Here is a 17,334-nt window from a genome sequence, read left to right as displayed (position 1 = left end):
TTTTATTTTCCTCTCCTGCAGGAAAATATTGTTTCCCCTGTTCTATTTGATTTTCCTGATGCTTTTGTGCCACCTCACATCCACCATGTGTTTGCTTACTGAGGAAACATTATTTTTTTTCTTAAAACCACTGCTGCAGAAAAATGTTAAAAAGCACTGAGCTTTTTTACAATTTTGAATTATTTGGCATCTAGGTAAAAATCCAGAAAGCCCAAAATCCCACTGAAGGAGGGAGAGCCCACAGAAAACAATTGTGAAGGGAGGATAGTAGGAGGATATCACTTAGGAGAAATCAATAGTTAATGGCTTATTTGTTTGTGGACATCCCACACCATTGAGTTATTTGGCTGTAGAAAAGATAGATCTTGGGCTTCTCCCTTCTCTGTTCTGCGCAAAAAAGAGATAAAAATAAAAATTGATAAGTGGCTCTGTGTTCCTCTGCCTTGCTGCTGTGTGCTGGGAATGTGGAAGGTACATTTGGATGCAGAAGAGGGAGGAAACAACATGAGGCAGCACTGAAACAATAGGACTGGAAACCAGAGAAGGCAGATGAACTGCATGGTTCCAAGATGTAAACAAAGAAATCAGAGAAAGAAAGGCAAATGGCTGAGAGAGAGAAGGCTGCTAAGAGGACAGGAAGCGTGAATGTATGGCTGGAGGGGTGGAGTGACCCTTGATAACTGGGGTAAAGTGAAAGATGGAAAAGATGGAGGTAGCAACATAAAAAAAATAAGCTGTTTTCTCATTTTCTTCCTCTCTCAGCAGTCAAAAACCTGCATATGTGCAGTTATATTATTAACAACATGATCTTTAATGCAGCATCTCCTGTATTTAAAATTTGAATATTGACATGCTTCATGTTAAATTAAAAAAAAACCAAAAAACAAAACAAACAAAACCCAAACAAGCAAATGGAAAGCCAAGAGAAAACAGAGTTAACTTTTGAAAAAAAAAACCCCAGTCTTACATAACTGATTCTCAGTGCACAAATGGAAATGGCACAGCCTTGTCTGTGGAATGGACTCATTCAAAAACACAACAAAACAATTTTCCTGGGAGTGGGAGGAAGCAATTGATGATAGAAATAAGAGAGACTAATCTGCTGCTTTGGAGAGGGACTTTGCTTATTATTAAATTCTGAAGTATCACTCCAGGATCACAAGGACTGTCAGCAAGAATGTTTCATCCGAGGAATGCTAAGGAGGCTCCTGTCACAAAACCATGGGTTGTCAAAGCTGTGACTCAGTGCTGGCCCAATCCATCAAAACCAGTTCTATATTTTCTGAGTATTATTATTGATTTATGAAGCAACAGCTGTGCCTGCCTGTGTGCCTGTGCATGCGTGCATGAATTAATGGGATTTTACACTCGCCTGCCTTCTCCGTGGCCCCAAAGGGGGTGGGAAGGCAGTTGTTAAAGGCAACGGGAGAAAGTGAGAAGAACAGTGAGAATCTGAAGAGGCAAATGTGATGCACACAGGTGTCAGGATGTCTTGGTGCTGTGTCACAGGGAGCAGCAGCTTCCCAGCCCCTGCCACAGGAGATCCTGGCTGTTTGGATGGCAGAGACATAACCTACAGCACAAAGGACAGGGTCATCAAACCAGCACAGGGATTTGTGTCATCCCTCACTGGTGTGTGTTTATAACAATGCTGATGTCTCTCTGAAACATACCCTCTTCACTGCACTGTACATTTAAATTTGCTTTTCAATGTCCCTGTGAAAGGATTCCATTCCCATTTTTCTATTTTGAAATCTGTTAAAATCAGAGATAGCTGATGCAGACACATGGCTACACCCAGTGGAGTATCTTAGGCTAGAATGTTTGAGATGCTTTGGATACCTCCATCTGTGGTACATTATACCTGATACCTTTGTATATTTAACTCTAACCAGGTATAAGTTTGCAGTTCCTATTTGGTCCAGGATGGAACAGGAGAATGGAAATAATGAGAAAGAGTGGGGATTAGCACCTGAAAATTGGAGGAATAAGCACAAAGGTTTTTCTCTCTTGACTTTTCAGAGGGCAGAATCTTTTACTCTTCAGTCTGCATCCATGCTATGCCCCACATCTACCTCTTCTTTTGAAAAAGCTCACACCCTCAAAGGAAATATTCAGTATCCAGTGTAGCAAAGGCAAACCCACAAATGGATCTGCATGCAACAGTCTGCATAAATCTTGTCTTGGACAAAGATTTGTGTAGTGTTGGCAAAAGCAACGTATGCCAATTATTTGAGGGCAAAGGTAATTTTGTTTTGATTTATACTGTGAGATTTCTTGTTTCTAAAAATTGAGATATTTAAAAATTTTCTTCATATTTTTGAATCATAGAATGGTTTGGGATGATAGGGACCTTAAGATCATCTAGCTGCAAATCTGATTCCAACCCCTTTGCCATGGGCAGGGACACTTTTCATTAAACCTTAATGCTTTAAAGCCCCATCCAACCTGGCCTATAAATAACAAATATAGAATTCCTTTCCAGATTACAGAGTTCTGAGGACAAATGAGGAAAGGGGAATCTATCTTTTTAAACCTGCAGTTTAAAAACTGCAGGTGTGATAAAGTCCCCCTGTGTGTCAGTTTTGTGTGAATAGTGCCTACAGGGACAGTTAGTGATGCCTCAGGTTTTAGCTTTTATATTTTTCAGATTCTGTGCTGCTGTGGTGCGTAGTCCTGAGCTTCACATTATGGGATGCTGAGCTCTCTGCACAGAGCAGGGAGACAAAACAATTCCTGCTCCAGCTGGGCACCAAGGACAAATGACCCAAATCTCAGCCCAGGAGCACAAACCCCGTGGGCTGGAGAGAGAAAAACAAGCAGGGTGGGAGTGCCTGGGCTAAAGCTGGGCTGGGACAATGAACTGCAAGGTGCAAATGGAGCAGAGCTGATCCCAGGGAGAGACCCCGTGCCCGGCCGTGCATTTTGGGGCCTTTTTGGTTCATCTTGGGGGCAGCCCTGGCTGGGCTCTGGTGCTGCCCAAGGTGCATCCATGGAGGAGATCCTTGGAATCAATCCCTGCTCTATTCTGGGACTCTGCCCAGCCTCTGCTCTAGGGCAGCCTGCACAAGGCATCATTAGGATAAAGAAATAGCTACCAGGGAACAGCATGCCTGAAGGAGATGAAAATTACACACAGGAGCTGTCTTTGAGTGAGTCCCATGGGGATGTGTAGGCTCTGGGGGCCAACATCCCTCTGCAGGAACTGAGAAAGCCCAAACACTAAGAGCTGGCTGAAATGGTGCACACAGGAGCCAACAAACACATCTGTGATCAGCACACTGCAGGGGCTGCCTGCAGGAAGGCAGATGCTGGAGTGCAAGAGTGAGTTCCATGAGTGAATGACACTGTTGTGTGAGCACTGATCTGCTGGTAAAAACAACAGCTTGATGCTGCTATTAATAACAACTTAATGAATAGAGGCATTCTAATAAGCAGTGGCTGTGATCTGCTTCTCCCCTCACATCAATACTCTGTGAAGGGAAGGGAGGGCAGGACACAGAGATGTGCAAAACACAAGCAAGGCAGGAACACAGGGCCATGAAAATTAATGCCTAATTTATTGCTGGTTGGTTCCACTAGCATTGATCCTGGTTTTCAATGAGATCTGACTGTGGGTCCTGGTAAGTAAAGCTATTTATGAGAATAAAGCAGATTGCATTGAACATTTTGCTGAAGTTTGTCCTAAGGAGTTAGCTTTTATGATGATCCAATGCTGCAAGCCTCTCTCTGTTTATCACTCACTTTCTTCTCTCTCAGCAGGGCATGTGAGAGAAGGCAGACCCCTCAAAGTGCCTTTCCACCCAAGGCAGACCACCTGGAATTAAGAGTGAATTAGTCTGTGTAATTACACCTTTCCTTCAGTAAGGTTGAAATTGCTCTGCTGAGCCTCAGCTGTCCACAGTTTTAAGAGATGATGACCTTGACACTGTTAGGAGGCCACTGAAATTAATTCACTTCACTAGATTTTACAGTTCTTTGAGCAAAACAATTCCTAGTCATTCTGGCAAGGACTTACTCTAAATTGTGGTTCCAGAAGTGGAAGACATTAAAAAAAAAAAAAAAAAAAAAAAAAAAAATCTAATAGAACAAAGGAGCTAGACAGGATTTTCTATTTACTCTTAAACCTATCTATATTGGAAAAGGGCTACACCAAGATTAATGCATTAACTTTTCATTTCTGAATCTGGTTTTGACTGAGAATTGTTTAACTCCAGCTGTTTTGATGTATCACTCATGAACTGGATGACTATTGTTAGTAAAGAGGCAGCCACATAAAAATCACTCCTAAATGAATCAGTGGAGTGCTCCCACCAGTAAAATGGTTTATTTCTTGGAAAAGGATAAAACATTTACATGCTTTTTTGAATTTGTAAGGGAACACAGTTCTTGCAGAAGGTGGCTAGAGGTCAGGCTTTACATTTCAGAGCTTTAATAAGAATCTGAGGGAAGGTTAATATTGGGTCCACTTTTTCATTTACTTTCTGCTACAAGATGCTATCCCTGCTTCTGCTGAGCCCAGAAAACAAATCCAAACTGAAATCTTGATTAAAGCAGCCCAAGCAAGTTGTATCTTATTGGACTGGTCCTTGACAGCAAGGGAAGAAGGCTTATCCCTCTGAGGATGTCACACAGCACAGGGGTGGTGTCAGGAGGAATTACCCACATCAGGTGTGACAGTTGTTGCTGCCAAGGGTCCCCAACAGCTCTGGGGCTCAGGAACAATTTTCAGGCTTTGGGTGAGGCTCCCTGCCTTGTAGTCTGCTCAGGGTGGTACATTACAAGTCCACATAGCCATCAATACATGTAAAAGCTGCTAAATGACCATCCCTGGAGGTGTCCAAGGACTGGATGTGGCACTCAGTGCTCTGGGCTGCGTGACAAGGTGGGGATCTCTCCCAGGCTGGACCTGATGATCTCAGAGCTCTTCTGCAGCCTCATTGGTTCTGTCCTTCTTGTGACCAACGGGAGATTAACCCACAAAGGGAAAAGTTATGAAGTGTTAATGAGTAAATAACACACAGCCTAACTGGGACACATTCCTGTCCCACTGCAGGTGGCCATCATTACTCAGCTGATCCAAGTGTTGAACTGCTGAGGCCACACCTCTACTGCTGTGTCCAGTTTTGGGCCCCCAAATTTAGGAAGGACATTGAGACACTGAAGCCCGTCCAGAGGGGTCAACGAGGCTGGAGAGGGGCTGGGAACACAAACCCTGTGAGGAACCACCGAGGGAGCTGGGGGTGCTCAGCCTGCAGAAAAGGAGACCCAGGGGTGCCCCCATCACTCTCACAGCTCCTGAAAGGTGCCTGTGCTCAGCTGGGGCTGGGCTCTTTCTCCAGACAGCACTGACACAACCAGAGGATACAGTCTCAAGCTCCATCATGGGAAATACAGGGTGGACAGCAGGGAAAAGGTTTTTCCAGCAAGGGTGATAAAGTTCTGGAATGGCTTCCCGGGGAGGTGGTGGAATCCCCATCCCTGAGTGTGTTAACAAAGCCTGGCTGTGGCACTGGGTGCCAGGGTTCAGCTGAGGTGTTGGGGCTGGGTTGGACTCAGTGATCTTGCAGGTCCCTTCCAACCTGGTGACTCTGTGATTTTTTAAAGTTAGATAAAGACAACGAAAGCAACTGAACAAACTCAGGCTGGCCAAGTGCATCTCAGAGAGGGGACAAAGCGCGCACGGTCGGGAGCGGCTGGGTGAGGTGGAGGGCTGGGGGCTGTGTAGATCCCACCTGTGAGCTCGCAGCCAAGCAGCTCCATCCTGAGGGTGCAGTGCCTCCTGCACACCTGGGGGTACAGCCGGATGTACTGGGCCTTGATGGGGGGCGTGAAGGAGTTGGCATAGGGGGTGTTGTTGTCCACGTTCCCACGGAACACCTGCGGGGAAGCAAGGTTTGCATAAGACAAAAAAAATGTGTCAGGAGGATCCCTGGAGTCCCAGTGAGTTCCCTTGTCTCAAAAGAACCTGAATGGTTCTGTCTGTGGGAGGTTTTCCCCAAATTGCAGCTGTTTTAGTGCTGGCAGTGCCTGACAGGAGTTTTCCCAGCAGAATGTCCTGCTGTGCCATATTGTGATGGGTTTGCTCGATGGGCCAAACCAAGGTCTCTGTCTTGTCCCTCTCAGAAACTGAAGCTCCTAATGCAACTAAATTATGCCCTCTTTCCTTTGTTAATGTATGAAATAGTTGCAGTTCAATTAAGCCAGCAATTATTTGCTCTGATTGATGTTTATTTTTTCCCCCCCTTGGTTCAAGAACTCCCACTGAAGTGCACTGTAACCCTCCCATTGATCACAGAGGGGATGAGTTAAACCCATCAGCATTTTTCTATTCACCCCTGCCTCTAACCAGACATCCCTGTGCATTCATTATGCACCTCTTCACACGAAATCTTAATTTCCTAACAGAGAAACTACATCTGATGCTGTGCAGTGCCTGAATTCTATGCAAACTAACATAGTCAAGGGTTTTTTTCCTGCTCTGTGTGTACAGCTCCATCAAAAATAAGTGGTAGCTACAAACTGTAAACATGCACACCCCGCTGGATGATACTGTTTGTGCAGCACAGAGATTAGCATTGATGAATGGGCTCTGTGTTTCCAAGGGTTAAAGCTAATCTGCCAATGCAATAAAGTGAAATTGAAAACAGAGCAATGAGTAATTACTGGTAAACTAATTAATATGAAAATCAGTTAAGTGTAATAAACAGGATTATTCTAGCTTGGGGAAATAGTATTTATGCAACCATCAATTAAAGTATAAGAAATTCTTAGCAGAGAGAAAATGCAAATTTGTTGATTTTTTTTTTTTTCTCCCACAGAAAAATAATAACAGTGAAACTTATACCATACTGCCAGGCAATTAGGCTTAAATACCAGAGACATCTCATACTTCTGAGGGCAGCTACACCATGAGATGCTTTCAGTAACAGATGACTTTATCTTACCATGTCTTCCTTTGTGCCTTTTACTTTGTACATTGTCCACGACTTCCCATCATTACTGTAGGCAATTTTGTAAGATTTTACGTATTCTGGACTTCCAATCCTCTTGGCACCTTGGGTTATAACTCCAGTGACTCGCATCTTCTTCTGCAGGTTTATCTGAAATAACAGCACACGGTTAATCTGACGGACACAATCCTTGATTCCTTTAATTCCCTTTTCTTTTTTCCTAAATGAGAGAAAAAAAACCATAGCTGTGGCATTTAAATGACTGGTTTTATACTTGCATTAATTCTTTTATCTTTCACAGATTTCATGTACAAATGTATAAAGCAAATGAATGAAAAAATTGAACCAAAAGCCTGTACTATGCTTATTTTCTGTGTGTGCACACATTTATTATGGATATACAGAATATTATTGGGACATTGCTTAATTTTGGCATATAGGGTTACTCCTACATATTTCCTGCCTGAAAGGGAAATGAAACAGTGTGATAATTTACCAAAAGCTGTATCTTCTGTTCTGTTACAAGCCAATTTGCAATGCCATGCAAAAGATCCTCAGTTAGCTTCAAGTAAAACTTCCATGAGAAACTAAAACTACCTGGAAGTTCTGGCAGCAAAGCAATGAGACATCTTCCTGACTCTCACTGAAAATTCATATACCTAGTGATCAAGGCTGAAATGCTAATCCTAAAGCAGTCAATACCAAAATATCAATCAGTGGATGTGAGCACTCCTCACGTGCTTGGCTGAGCTGAACACAACTCCTTGAAGTACAAAACGAAGATTTGTTCAGAGTGAACAATTTCAACATCACTCCAGCAGCCTTAATTCTGCCTCCTTTACTCACCTGTGGCACAGGAACCCTGACAACTCAGGGTGAGATATTCAAACCCAACAGCGTCAGACTCAGCCTCTGGCAGCTGCACTCCCTCCCTTTCAGCTAAAATTTGTGCCTTTTGCACCAAATGAAGCTCAGCAAAGAGCTGCCACACCGTGAGAGCTGTGAGAAGGTGCAGGCAGGTGTGCAGTGCAAAGAGATGAGTGGAGGTACTGGAGAGCAAACAACTGGGACAGGGTAAATAATATATTGTGCTACATTAGTACTTGTCTCCTCAAAAAGAGTTTTATCTTTGCTCCCCAGTGGCTGGAGCTGACCCAGGGCAGTCCCCACTGTTTGGAGCAGCAGTCCCAGCACAGGTGTGGGAGGACTCAGAGGCAGATCTGCTGTCCAACTACCTTAATTGGTTTATTGTTTACATTGTGGCCTGAAGACTTTCTCCCCCTTGGTAATAAAATCTGACCTCTGTGAAGGATGTAAGATGATCAGGCTTTAAGACCTCTCTGTGTGCACAATAGGAAACCTTTGGTTTCTTAATTCAAACTATAGAATTTTGTGGTTTCATCTGGGATTTTTTTTTTTTTTTAATGAGTCTAGCTATTTCTCTGCTATTTTTTTGGAGTAGTTGGCTTTTGGTGTAGTTTTATCATGGTTCTCCCTATAAGAAATTATTAAACACCCACAACCTTCAGATTACAATGTGTGTTTTCGAGGTTTAGACCCCTTGAGAGAGGAGAAGCCTTCTACAAAACCACCAGATTTTTTACAGGATCTCCCCACAAATACCAGGAAAACTCAGGAATATGTGCAATTCCAGTGGGGAGAATGGACTCACAACAGGAATTCAGACAGGTACAAATTGGAAGAGATTAATTACTTTTTTTAGCCCTGGAAAACTACTTTTTCCCAATTCCTGGTCCCTCAGAGGGGAAAGTAAAATAAAATAAATATGTTTTATTTGTAAAAGGACAGCTCCAGAGACTACCATTAATCCCATAACTACATTAAAAATGTAGCTAACATGGAATAGTATCCAGTTAAATATTTATGTAAGTCTCTTATGAGTAGTTCATTCTCTATGTGGATTTTCAGAATATTAATTAACAGGCAAGCAAACCAATTTTCCATGTATTTACAAAATTGCTAATAATGAAACTGAATACCATCTGCAAAACTAAATTAGAAAGCACAGGGAAACAGAAACCAGACATTGATTATTTGCTGACTGGTAGCATCTTCACATTTCACTTCATGGGAAAAGGAAGGTATAATGCAACACCAAACAAATTTTGTTTGATGTAGTGATGTAGTTAACTAATATTTTTTCAGCCTAATTACCAATTATTCTAATTCCAGGTAATAATCTTTGGGGTTTTGGATGAGAATTTATGGGGATTTTATTTCCCTGTTTACTCTCAAAGAATAATTTCTAATGAAGCCATGGCATTAGCCACTGGATGTCCTTTTCCCATTTGAAGAATCTTTCCTTTAAGAGGATTTCTTCATCAGTGTCCATCCTTTGAGTCACGAACTGAGCTTTATTTTTAAGCAGTATTGAACTTGATGCAACATAAGCAATAAAACCAGGCTGCCTAGTTTTCCAAGCTCTATACATCCTGTCAACATTTGCAGAAAAATCCCAATGAAGTTGGAAGAAATAAATGCTTTCAAATGCCCATGGCTTGCCTATATGGAAATCCCTCCTGGGCTAATGCCGTGCTTTTCAGTGAATATGGATACATCAGGAATTAATTTTTCCTTTGTATCCTTGGGTCTTTAATGTCTTTTAAATTTTTCACATTCAACCTCAGCAAAAATTGAAAATACTGCAACTTTATCAATGGCTGTAACAAAGCAGGGGCCAAACTTTTTCCTATTTAATATACTTTAGTAGGAAGCTCTGAAGAAATGTGAACTGCATCTTTTAGAACTAAAAGCTTTTTCAAATGTGTTTTTTTGTGGCAATGGTGAGGGAAAAAGAGCTCAGGAAGCTCGGCTTTGTGGATTATTAAGGCCCAGGACAGAAAATTATACATTTTAATTACATGTGTTTTAAAACAAAGAGGTGAAAGTCCCCAGGATAGGAACAAAAGAATAACATATATTTTTTAAAAAGGTAATGGATTCACTTCTTAAGGACCCCTTATCATTACCTAGATGAACTGGAAAAAAGCAAGGATGAAAGAAGATCAATGGCATTGTGAGAGATTTATCTCACCAATTTAAGTATTAAGGCATGGTAAAGGCCTTGCAAGAAGAAGATGCAGGCACAGATATTTGAAGAATCTACTTACAGAGAGAAAGAGAGAAAGAGAGAAAGAAATTAAGGAAGTGGCGGAAGGAAGGAAGTGGCGGAAGGAAGGAAGTGGCGGAAGGAAGTGGCGGAAGGAAGGGGCGGAAGGAAGGAAGGAAGGGGCGGAAGGAAGGAAGGAAGGGGCGGAAGGAAGGAAGGAAGGAAGGAAGGAAGGGGCGGAAGGAAGGAAGGAAGGAAGGAAGGAAGGAAGGAAGGAAGGAAGGAAGGAAGGAAGGAAGGAAGGAAGGAAGGAAGGAAGGAAGGAAGGAAGGAAGGAAGGAAGGAAGGAAGGAAGTGGCGGAAAGAAAGGAAGGAAGGAAGGAAGGAAGGAAGGAAGGAAGGAAGGAAGGAAGGAAGGGGCGGAAGGAAGGAAGGAAGGAAGGAAGGAAGGAAGGAAGGAAGGAAGGAAGGAAGGAAGGAAGGAAGGAAGGAAGGAAGGAAGTGGCGGAAAGAAAGGAAGGAAGGAAGGAAGGGGCGGAAGGAAGGAAGGAAGGAAGGAAGGAAGGGGCGGAAGGAAGGAAGGAAGGAAGGAAGGAAGGAAGGGGCGGAAGGAAGGAAGGAAGGAAGGAAGGAAGGAAGGGGCGGAAGGAAGGAAGGAAGGAAGGAAGGAAGGAAGGAAGGAAGGAAGGAAGGAAGGAAGGAAGGAAGGAAGGAAGGAAGGAAGGAAGGAAGGAAGGAAGGAAGGAAGGAAGGAAGGAAGTGGCGGAAAGAAAGGAAGGAAGGAAGGAAGGAAGGAAGGAAGGAAGGAAGGAAGGAAGAGAGAAAGAGAGAAAGAGAGAAAGAAAGAAAGAAAGAAAAAAGAAAGAAAGAAAAAGAAAGAAAGAAAGAAAGAAAAAGAAAGAAAGAAAGAAAAAGAAAGAGGGAAAGAAAGAAAGAAAGAAAGAAAGAAAGAAAGAAAGAAAGAAAGAAAGAAAGAAAGAAAGAAAAGAAAGAAAGAAAGAAAAAGAAAGAGAAAGAAAGAAAGAAAGAAAGAGAAAGAAAAAGAAAGAAAAAGAAAGAAAGAAAGAGAGAAAGAAAGAGAGAAAGAAAGAAAGAAAGAAAAAGAAAGAGAAAGAAAGAAAGGAAGAAAGAAAGGATCTGTTTTACCATTTTTACATTTACCATTTAAATTTATTTTAGGAGCAATGGATTCAGACTTGACACTTGACCTTTGCTCAAGGGCCTGCATTCAGCACCACCTCAGAGGGGTCTCCTGCTTCTAGTGACTCCCATGGGATTTGACTCACCCAGGATATGACAGGGATTTAGCTGCAGTCCAAGCACACCCTGTGCCCTAAAACCTTATGGCACGAAGAACTTTATGAAACTCAGATAAGGTTCTGCTTGACACCTGCAGGCTGTGGAATCTGCTCTGATGGCTTTTGCATGTCAATGAGGAGGATTTCTGGGACTGGAATGAGTGATGAACATGGAGTTGCTCAGGTAAAACTGTGTGAAAAATGAAGCCAGCAGTCAGACACCAATGTATTTAAATCTGACTCTACAAAAACTGGATTATGCCACACACAGGGTGCAAAATCACTGTGCTGGTGTGGAGGAAGGCACAGGGAGAGCACAGGCATGAGGTCAGCTCAATTTAAGTGAGTTCAGGGACTGTGGCAAGAAACACCACCTCAGGTCCTCTGCTGGGCACAAAATTGCACATTGAATTCATCCATGTAGCCAAAACAAATCAAATAAAATCACTTGAGGCAGACACCCCCTAGAGCAGTGTATGACCGAGAGCTGGGGAATAAAATCAACTCCTTTAGTGTAAGAAGTTCCTGGAATTCCTTCTAATCTTATTTGTTTTAACCACCAAAGTCCTCCCAACTCCCTGATTACACAGAGCACTCTGATGGTCACAGCAGGTTACAGAGTCATGGCCTGTCTCCGCAGGAGGGGAAAAAGGGATCGGGATGCCGTGCTCACTGCTCTCAGCACTGGTCCTGCAGGAGTGATTATCTATTAAACAATTTTCACTCATGCTTTGGACTCCAGTGATTCACTCAAATCTGTTTGGGGATGCTAAATTGCTGTCTACACTGAGGAAGGCATACCCAATCTAGATTTTACTGGAACCTGGAAAAAATCCATACTGCAAAGGAAATAAAAGAGGAAGACTTTTTTCTCTAAGAGAAAGTGGTAATATGAACAAGGTAATTTTAAGAGTTCCTGTTGATTGTACAGTGCACCATTTTCAGAGGCAATTCAGAACCAGTCCTGCAAATCTGCATGGTGTGTGTGCAGCTCCACTGGTAGCTGTGAGTTAATGCAGAAGCTTGTTTTTCATAAACAAGTCCAAAGGGCTCCACAAAACAAAGGCCATCAGTAACCTCTCAGCATGGTTTACAAACCTTAGAACCATAGGAAAAAAGAAGATTAAATTCAGAATTGTAATGTGTGAATGTAACAGAACAGCAAGGACTGGGACAGCTCCAGTGGAAGGTGCTCATCTTCCTCTTACAATTTATGATCAAATGCTAGCATATTCACTTTGCAGAAGCCATAAAATGGGCAAAAAGATAAAAAAGCACCCAACTGCATCTGTCTTATCTACATTATTGCAGGCAGGAGAGGAGAAGAAGCATGAGAAGACAGAGTGACTTTAGGAAGACCTCTACATGATGCTCCTGGACAGAATCCATAACCATATTCCCCTCATTTGTTATCTCACTGCTAGCAATAACACCACTAACATTTTCTGCAGAACAGCCTTGTCTGAAGTGTTCCTCCAGAGCAAGCTTTCCAGAAATGCTCAGCTTAAAGCCTACATGAAACCTTGGGTCTTTGAGTCCTTAAATGTAGTTTTAGATTCATAAACAGAAATGCATTTTATGGAGAACAAAGTGTTTACCTGTTTCAGTTATGAGATGGAATAGTGTTGTCATAAATAATTCTTCATCTTTTCTAGCACAAAGTAAATATATCTTTACTGCTACTCACCATTACTCACATAAAAATAGGGTTGAATAAGAGATCAAGGTTATACTGGCATTAAAAGATTTATTACAGCAACGCTTCCCTGCTGATCTCATCAGGTTTTGAAGGATTGAAATTTAATTTTTTTGTCTCTTCTTTTTTTTTTTTTTTTCAAAGTCGTAATTCTGACAAAGCTAGATAGAAAGCACCCAGGCAAACATTTTCTGATGAAAAATAGGGATACCTGTCAATAGAAATGTTTTTTAATAAACCCACGAAATGAACAACCTGACACAATCCTCTCAATACTGGGAAAGTCAGCGAGTCTGAAGCTCCTTCCCATGCTTCCTTTTCAGTCCCCAAGGTTGTATCCTCCAGTCTGAGCAGGACAAACTGCTGTTCCACCCTGGTGCCACACCAGCTGCAGAGCTGGGCTGGTGATGAGGAGCAGGAAGGGCACAGCAGGTCAGTCACTATTAACTTCCCCTTGCAAAGCCTCGCTGGCACCTGCACACAAGGTGCTCATCTGTCTTGCCTGTCTGTGGCTTTTTGATACTCTCCTAATCAGCACTGTCAGCAGAGCTCCCCTGGATTTAGTTCAGGGCATTAATGCAGTCAGCACAGTGGCAGTGATGTGTGTTTTAAGCAGCACACAGCGAGGATGTGCAGTGATTTATCCACAGCAGCACCATTGCTGACACGCTGGAAGGGGGTCTGCCCCATGGAGAAAAAACATGTTTTATTTATTCACATGATACTGTAAATTGTTGTCTTGTAATAATCTAGGAGAACAAATGTTTGTTACAGGTTGCTTTGAAAATTATAATTCCCAGCGTGGTTGTGGGATTGCACCTTGAGGACAGACCAATTAACACTCAGGTTGTTTCTGATCCCAGCCCATTTTGTTTCACTTATGGGGATGCAGGTCCAGCAAAGCACCCTCATAACTTTGCTATTACATCCTCTGCAAACTCACCCTCCTGCTGTTTCCAGTTTATCACACCCCAGGGAAAGAACAAACACCTCTCAGGACTTCCCTCTACCTACCTGCACCTCAGCCTCAAACAACCTTCTAAAAACAAACTCCATCCTCAGTGAGACTTATTCATGTACCTGCTTTAAATTAGACATGCAGAATCAGAGATGCAAATTGGACCACTAATTTAATTTGCCTTTCTGTGAAGAAAGCAGAATATAGGTTAGACCCTACTTGTATGGAAAACACAAATACAAGGATTGTTTGGCCCATGTAATGCTAATGTGGAGGAGCATATGTTATGAGAATTATCAAAAAGCACCTACTTCATTTGGCTTTTGTTGAGAACTTTCAATTTATGCCTCAGAGAGTTTACATAATTAGAGAGACTAAAAAACTTGCTTAGTCTGTTCCTGATTATTATTAAGTCATTATTTAAGTCCCAAAGGTAGTTGTTATGAATGCCATTAACAGGGTTATATGAATTATTCAAACTCTGGCATGTTTAGACTGTCATCTCAAAAAGGGACCAATAATCAATCTCACATTGTTCAGAGGTTTGTAGCCCTGAAAAATATCATCTTATTTGCAAAGTATTGATCAAATGAGTATTAACTATCTGAAACTGAATGTTACCTAAGAGACACCAAGGTCATTTATTGCTATTATTGTTTCTTCATATGCTTTGAACTTGTGAAAACTCTTCTTGCCTTTGGCTCTCAGAAAGAACTTCCCCACAATGTCTAGAAGACATCCTGAAGAATCAGCCTAAGAATATGTAAATAAAAATGCCAGTGAAAATATCTGCATGTATTTCCCTTTGTAAAAGAGCTTTGATCAACAGCTCATAGACCTGGAAGATGTGATGTCAGACTCAGGTCAAAACCACACATTTTTCTTTTCATCCTACATGAAAACTGTCTTCCTTAGGGTAAAGAAGGGAATTCAAAAAGGTGCAATATTAAAATCACTGTGAAAATACACTCAGGGAAATTTCTGGTTGTGAAATAACTTCAGATATTGGGAGGTATTTTGTCTCACACTCTTTCCATCTGTTTTTGTGGCGCTTTGGCAGATGCATTCTGGTAAAAACTCTGAAGAAAATTATGATTTTCTCTCGAGCTCCAAAAAGGACAACTGGGAAAAATTCCCACTCTGGCTTCAGTTTGTCTAGTGTTGTCCTATGCTTGTTCCCAGACCAAGAAGTCATGGAATTATAGAGTTTCAAGTTTGAAAAGACATCCAATGTACTGATTAAAGGAGTGTTAACCATCTGAGAACTCTCAGGAGATAGGGCTTTCCTGGCCCTGTGAGACCCCTACTGCAAGATCCCATTGCACATTCCCAGAATAAACTTATCTAGTGATAACAGTGCTATCAAATGGTGCACAACCTGTATTAAAATATGTACCTTTATCCACTTTCTTCATGGTCAAGGCAATCCTAATCAATCTTTGAGGATAACCTGTTAGTTGCTGAGACACTGGTTATGTGGGGAGAGAGAGGGGATGGACACAAGGGGAGTGAAGGGCTACTGAAGCACACAGGGGGCAGATGGCTATGTGACAGATGAAAAGACTGCACCACCCAAATGATTTTTTGGCCCACAGATGCTGTTACAGAACACAGAAAGTTGATTCAAATTATTAATATCTCCTGAACCCTAAGAAATTGGCTATTTGTTGAATCCTGACAACCACATTCATAAAATATTTTTTATTATCTTTTGAAATTAAGACTCAAATGTAAAAAAAAAAAAAAAAAAAAAAAAAGTGCATATATAAATGTCAAAAGTTACCCTTTGGTGAGATTTTCCCTATTCCTATGCACATTTTTCCTCAAAATATTTTTCTTTCTACAAAAATTTGCAGGCAAAAGATTAGGTTAAAAAAAAAAAATAAACATTGCTTGGTTTTGTGATGGACAATCTTTGAAAAGTCTCATTGAGCCAGTCAAGGCTTGAACAATGCCTTTTTATCTTAAACAGTCATTGAAGAAGAAGGTTCTAAGAGTGTAAAAGATGCTCCCATTTTTCAGTTCACAGATTTCCAGTGTGGCATAAATTGGAAGGTCTTTGAGATGACAAACACATGCCACCTTTTCCAGGGGAGGTCAAGGAGGGTGAGCTGACATCAGCCCTTGTTGTCTCTGGCAGTTCTCATGGTGCTGGTGGCTTTCTGTGCTTCCAACAGCCTGGGCTGCTGTGGGGCCATGGAAGCTGAGGTGAGATAAACTTGGATTGAGAAATGGGCAAGCAGCAGCCTCAGAAGGTTGAAATCAGTGTCATGGGGTCTGGTTGGAGATGTGCCACTGCTGGTGTCCCCCAGGGTTCAATACTGGGGCAAAGAATTATTTGACTTGTTCCTCAGTGGCTGGATGAGGGGTCAGTGCAGTCCACTGACCACACATGGCTGGGATGAGAGGCCAAACCCCCCAAAAGTGCTTCATATGCTTTGAAATTGTAAAGCCCTCCAAAGAGACCTGGAGGGGTTGCAGAATTAGGCAGGGAAGAAATGTCTGTAGCTTAATTAGGGAAATGCTGTCCTGCACCTGGGCAGGAACAGCTCCAGGCAGGAAGGGACCTGCTGGGGTGGCTCTGTGAGGAAGGATCTGGAGGTTCTGGTGGGCAGTGAGCTGCCCCTGACCAGCAGAGCATCCTGGGGGCAAGGAAGGTCCGTGGGATTTGGGGAGACATTGGAAAGAGCACTGCCAGCAGGTCAGGGAGGGGATCCTGCTCCTCTGCCCAGCTCTGTGAGGGCACATCTGCAGGGCAGTGTCTGTCTGCTCCTCAGGACAGGAGGACAGGGAGCTCCTGGAGCAGGGAGGGGGACAGAGGGGATTCAGGGCAGGCTGAGGGACCCGGGGCTGCTCAGCATGGAGAGGAGCCCCAGGGAGAAGGGCCTCAGCCCTGGCTGTGCCTGTCTGTCCCTGTCTGTCTGTCCCGGGGTGTCCCTGAGTGTCCCTGAATGTCCTTGGCTGTCCCTGGGCATACCCACGTGTCCCTGTCTGTGCCTGGGTGTCACTGGGTGTCCCTGTGCCCCTCTGTGTGTCCCTGTCTGTTCCTGTCTCCATGTCCTCCTGTCTGTCCCTGTGTGTCCCCTTCTCTGTCCCTGTCTGTCCCTGTGTCCCCCTGTCTATCCCTGTCTGTCCCTGTGTGTCCCTGGTGTCCCTGTCTGTCTGTCTCTGTCAGTCCCTATGTCCCCCTGTCTGTCCCTGCATGTCTGTCTGTCCCTGTGTGTCCCTGTGTGTCCCTGTGTCCTCCTGTCCATCCCTTTCTGTCCCTGTCTGTCTGTCCCTGTCCATCCCTGTGTGCTCCATGGCCCAGAGCAGGGCTGATCCCAGCAATTCCCCTCACAGGAGGCAGAGCTGCTGCC

At 43.0% G+C, this 17,334-nt stretch overlaps 1 protein-coding gene across 1 annotated transcript in view; it reads right to left on the bottom strand.

Annotated features, from left to right (window-relative positions):
• The window catches only part of EDIL3 (EGF like repeats and discoidin domains 3), a 235,402-nt gene that overhangs the window by 48,749 nt on the left and 169,319 nt on the right, over window positions 1-17,334 (bottom strand). The window contains exons 7-8 of the mRNA XM_059874141.1: window positions 6,948-7,103; window positions 5,736-5,880 (exon numbers count right to left, since the gene is read on the bottom strand). Of these exons, the coding sequence (XP_059730124.1) occupies window positions 5,736-5,880; window positions 6,948-7,103 (301 nt within the window). The remainder of the gene's footprint in view (window positions 1-5,735; window positions 5,881-6,947; window positions 7,104-17,334) is intronic.

This window comes from Haemorhous mexicanus, chromosome Z, assembly GCF_027477595.1.
Source record: "Haemorhous mexicanus isolate bHaeMex1 chromosome Z, bHaeMex1.pri, whole genome shotgun sequence".
NCBI lineage: Eukaryota > Metazoa > Chordata > Aves > Passeriformes > Fringillidae > Haemorhous > Haemorhous mexicanus.
The sequence above is the reverse complement of the archived record's forward strand: the minus strand, read 5'-3'. Positions and strand labels throughout refer to the sequence as shown.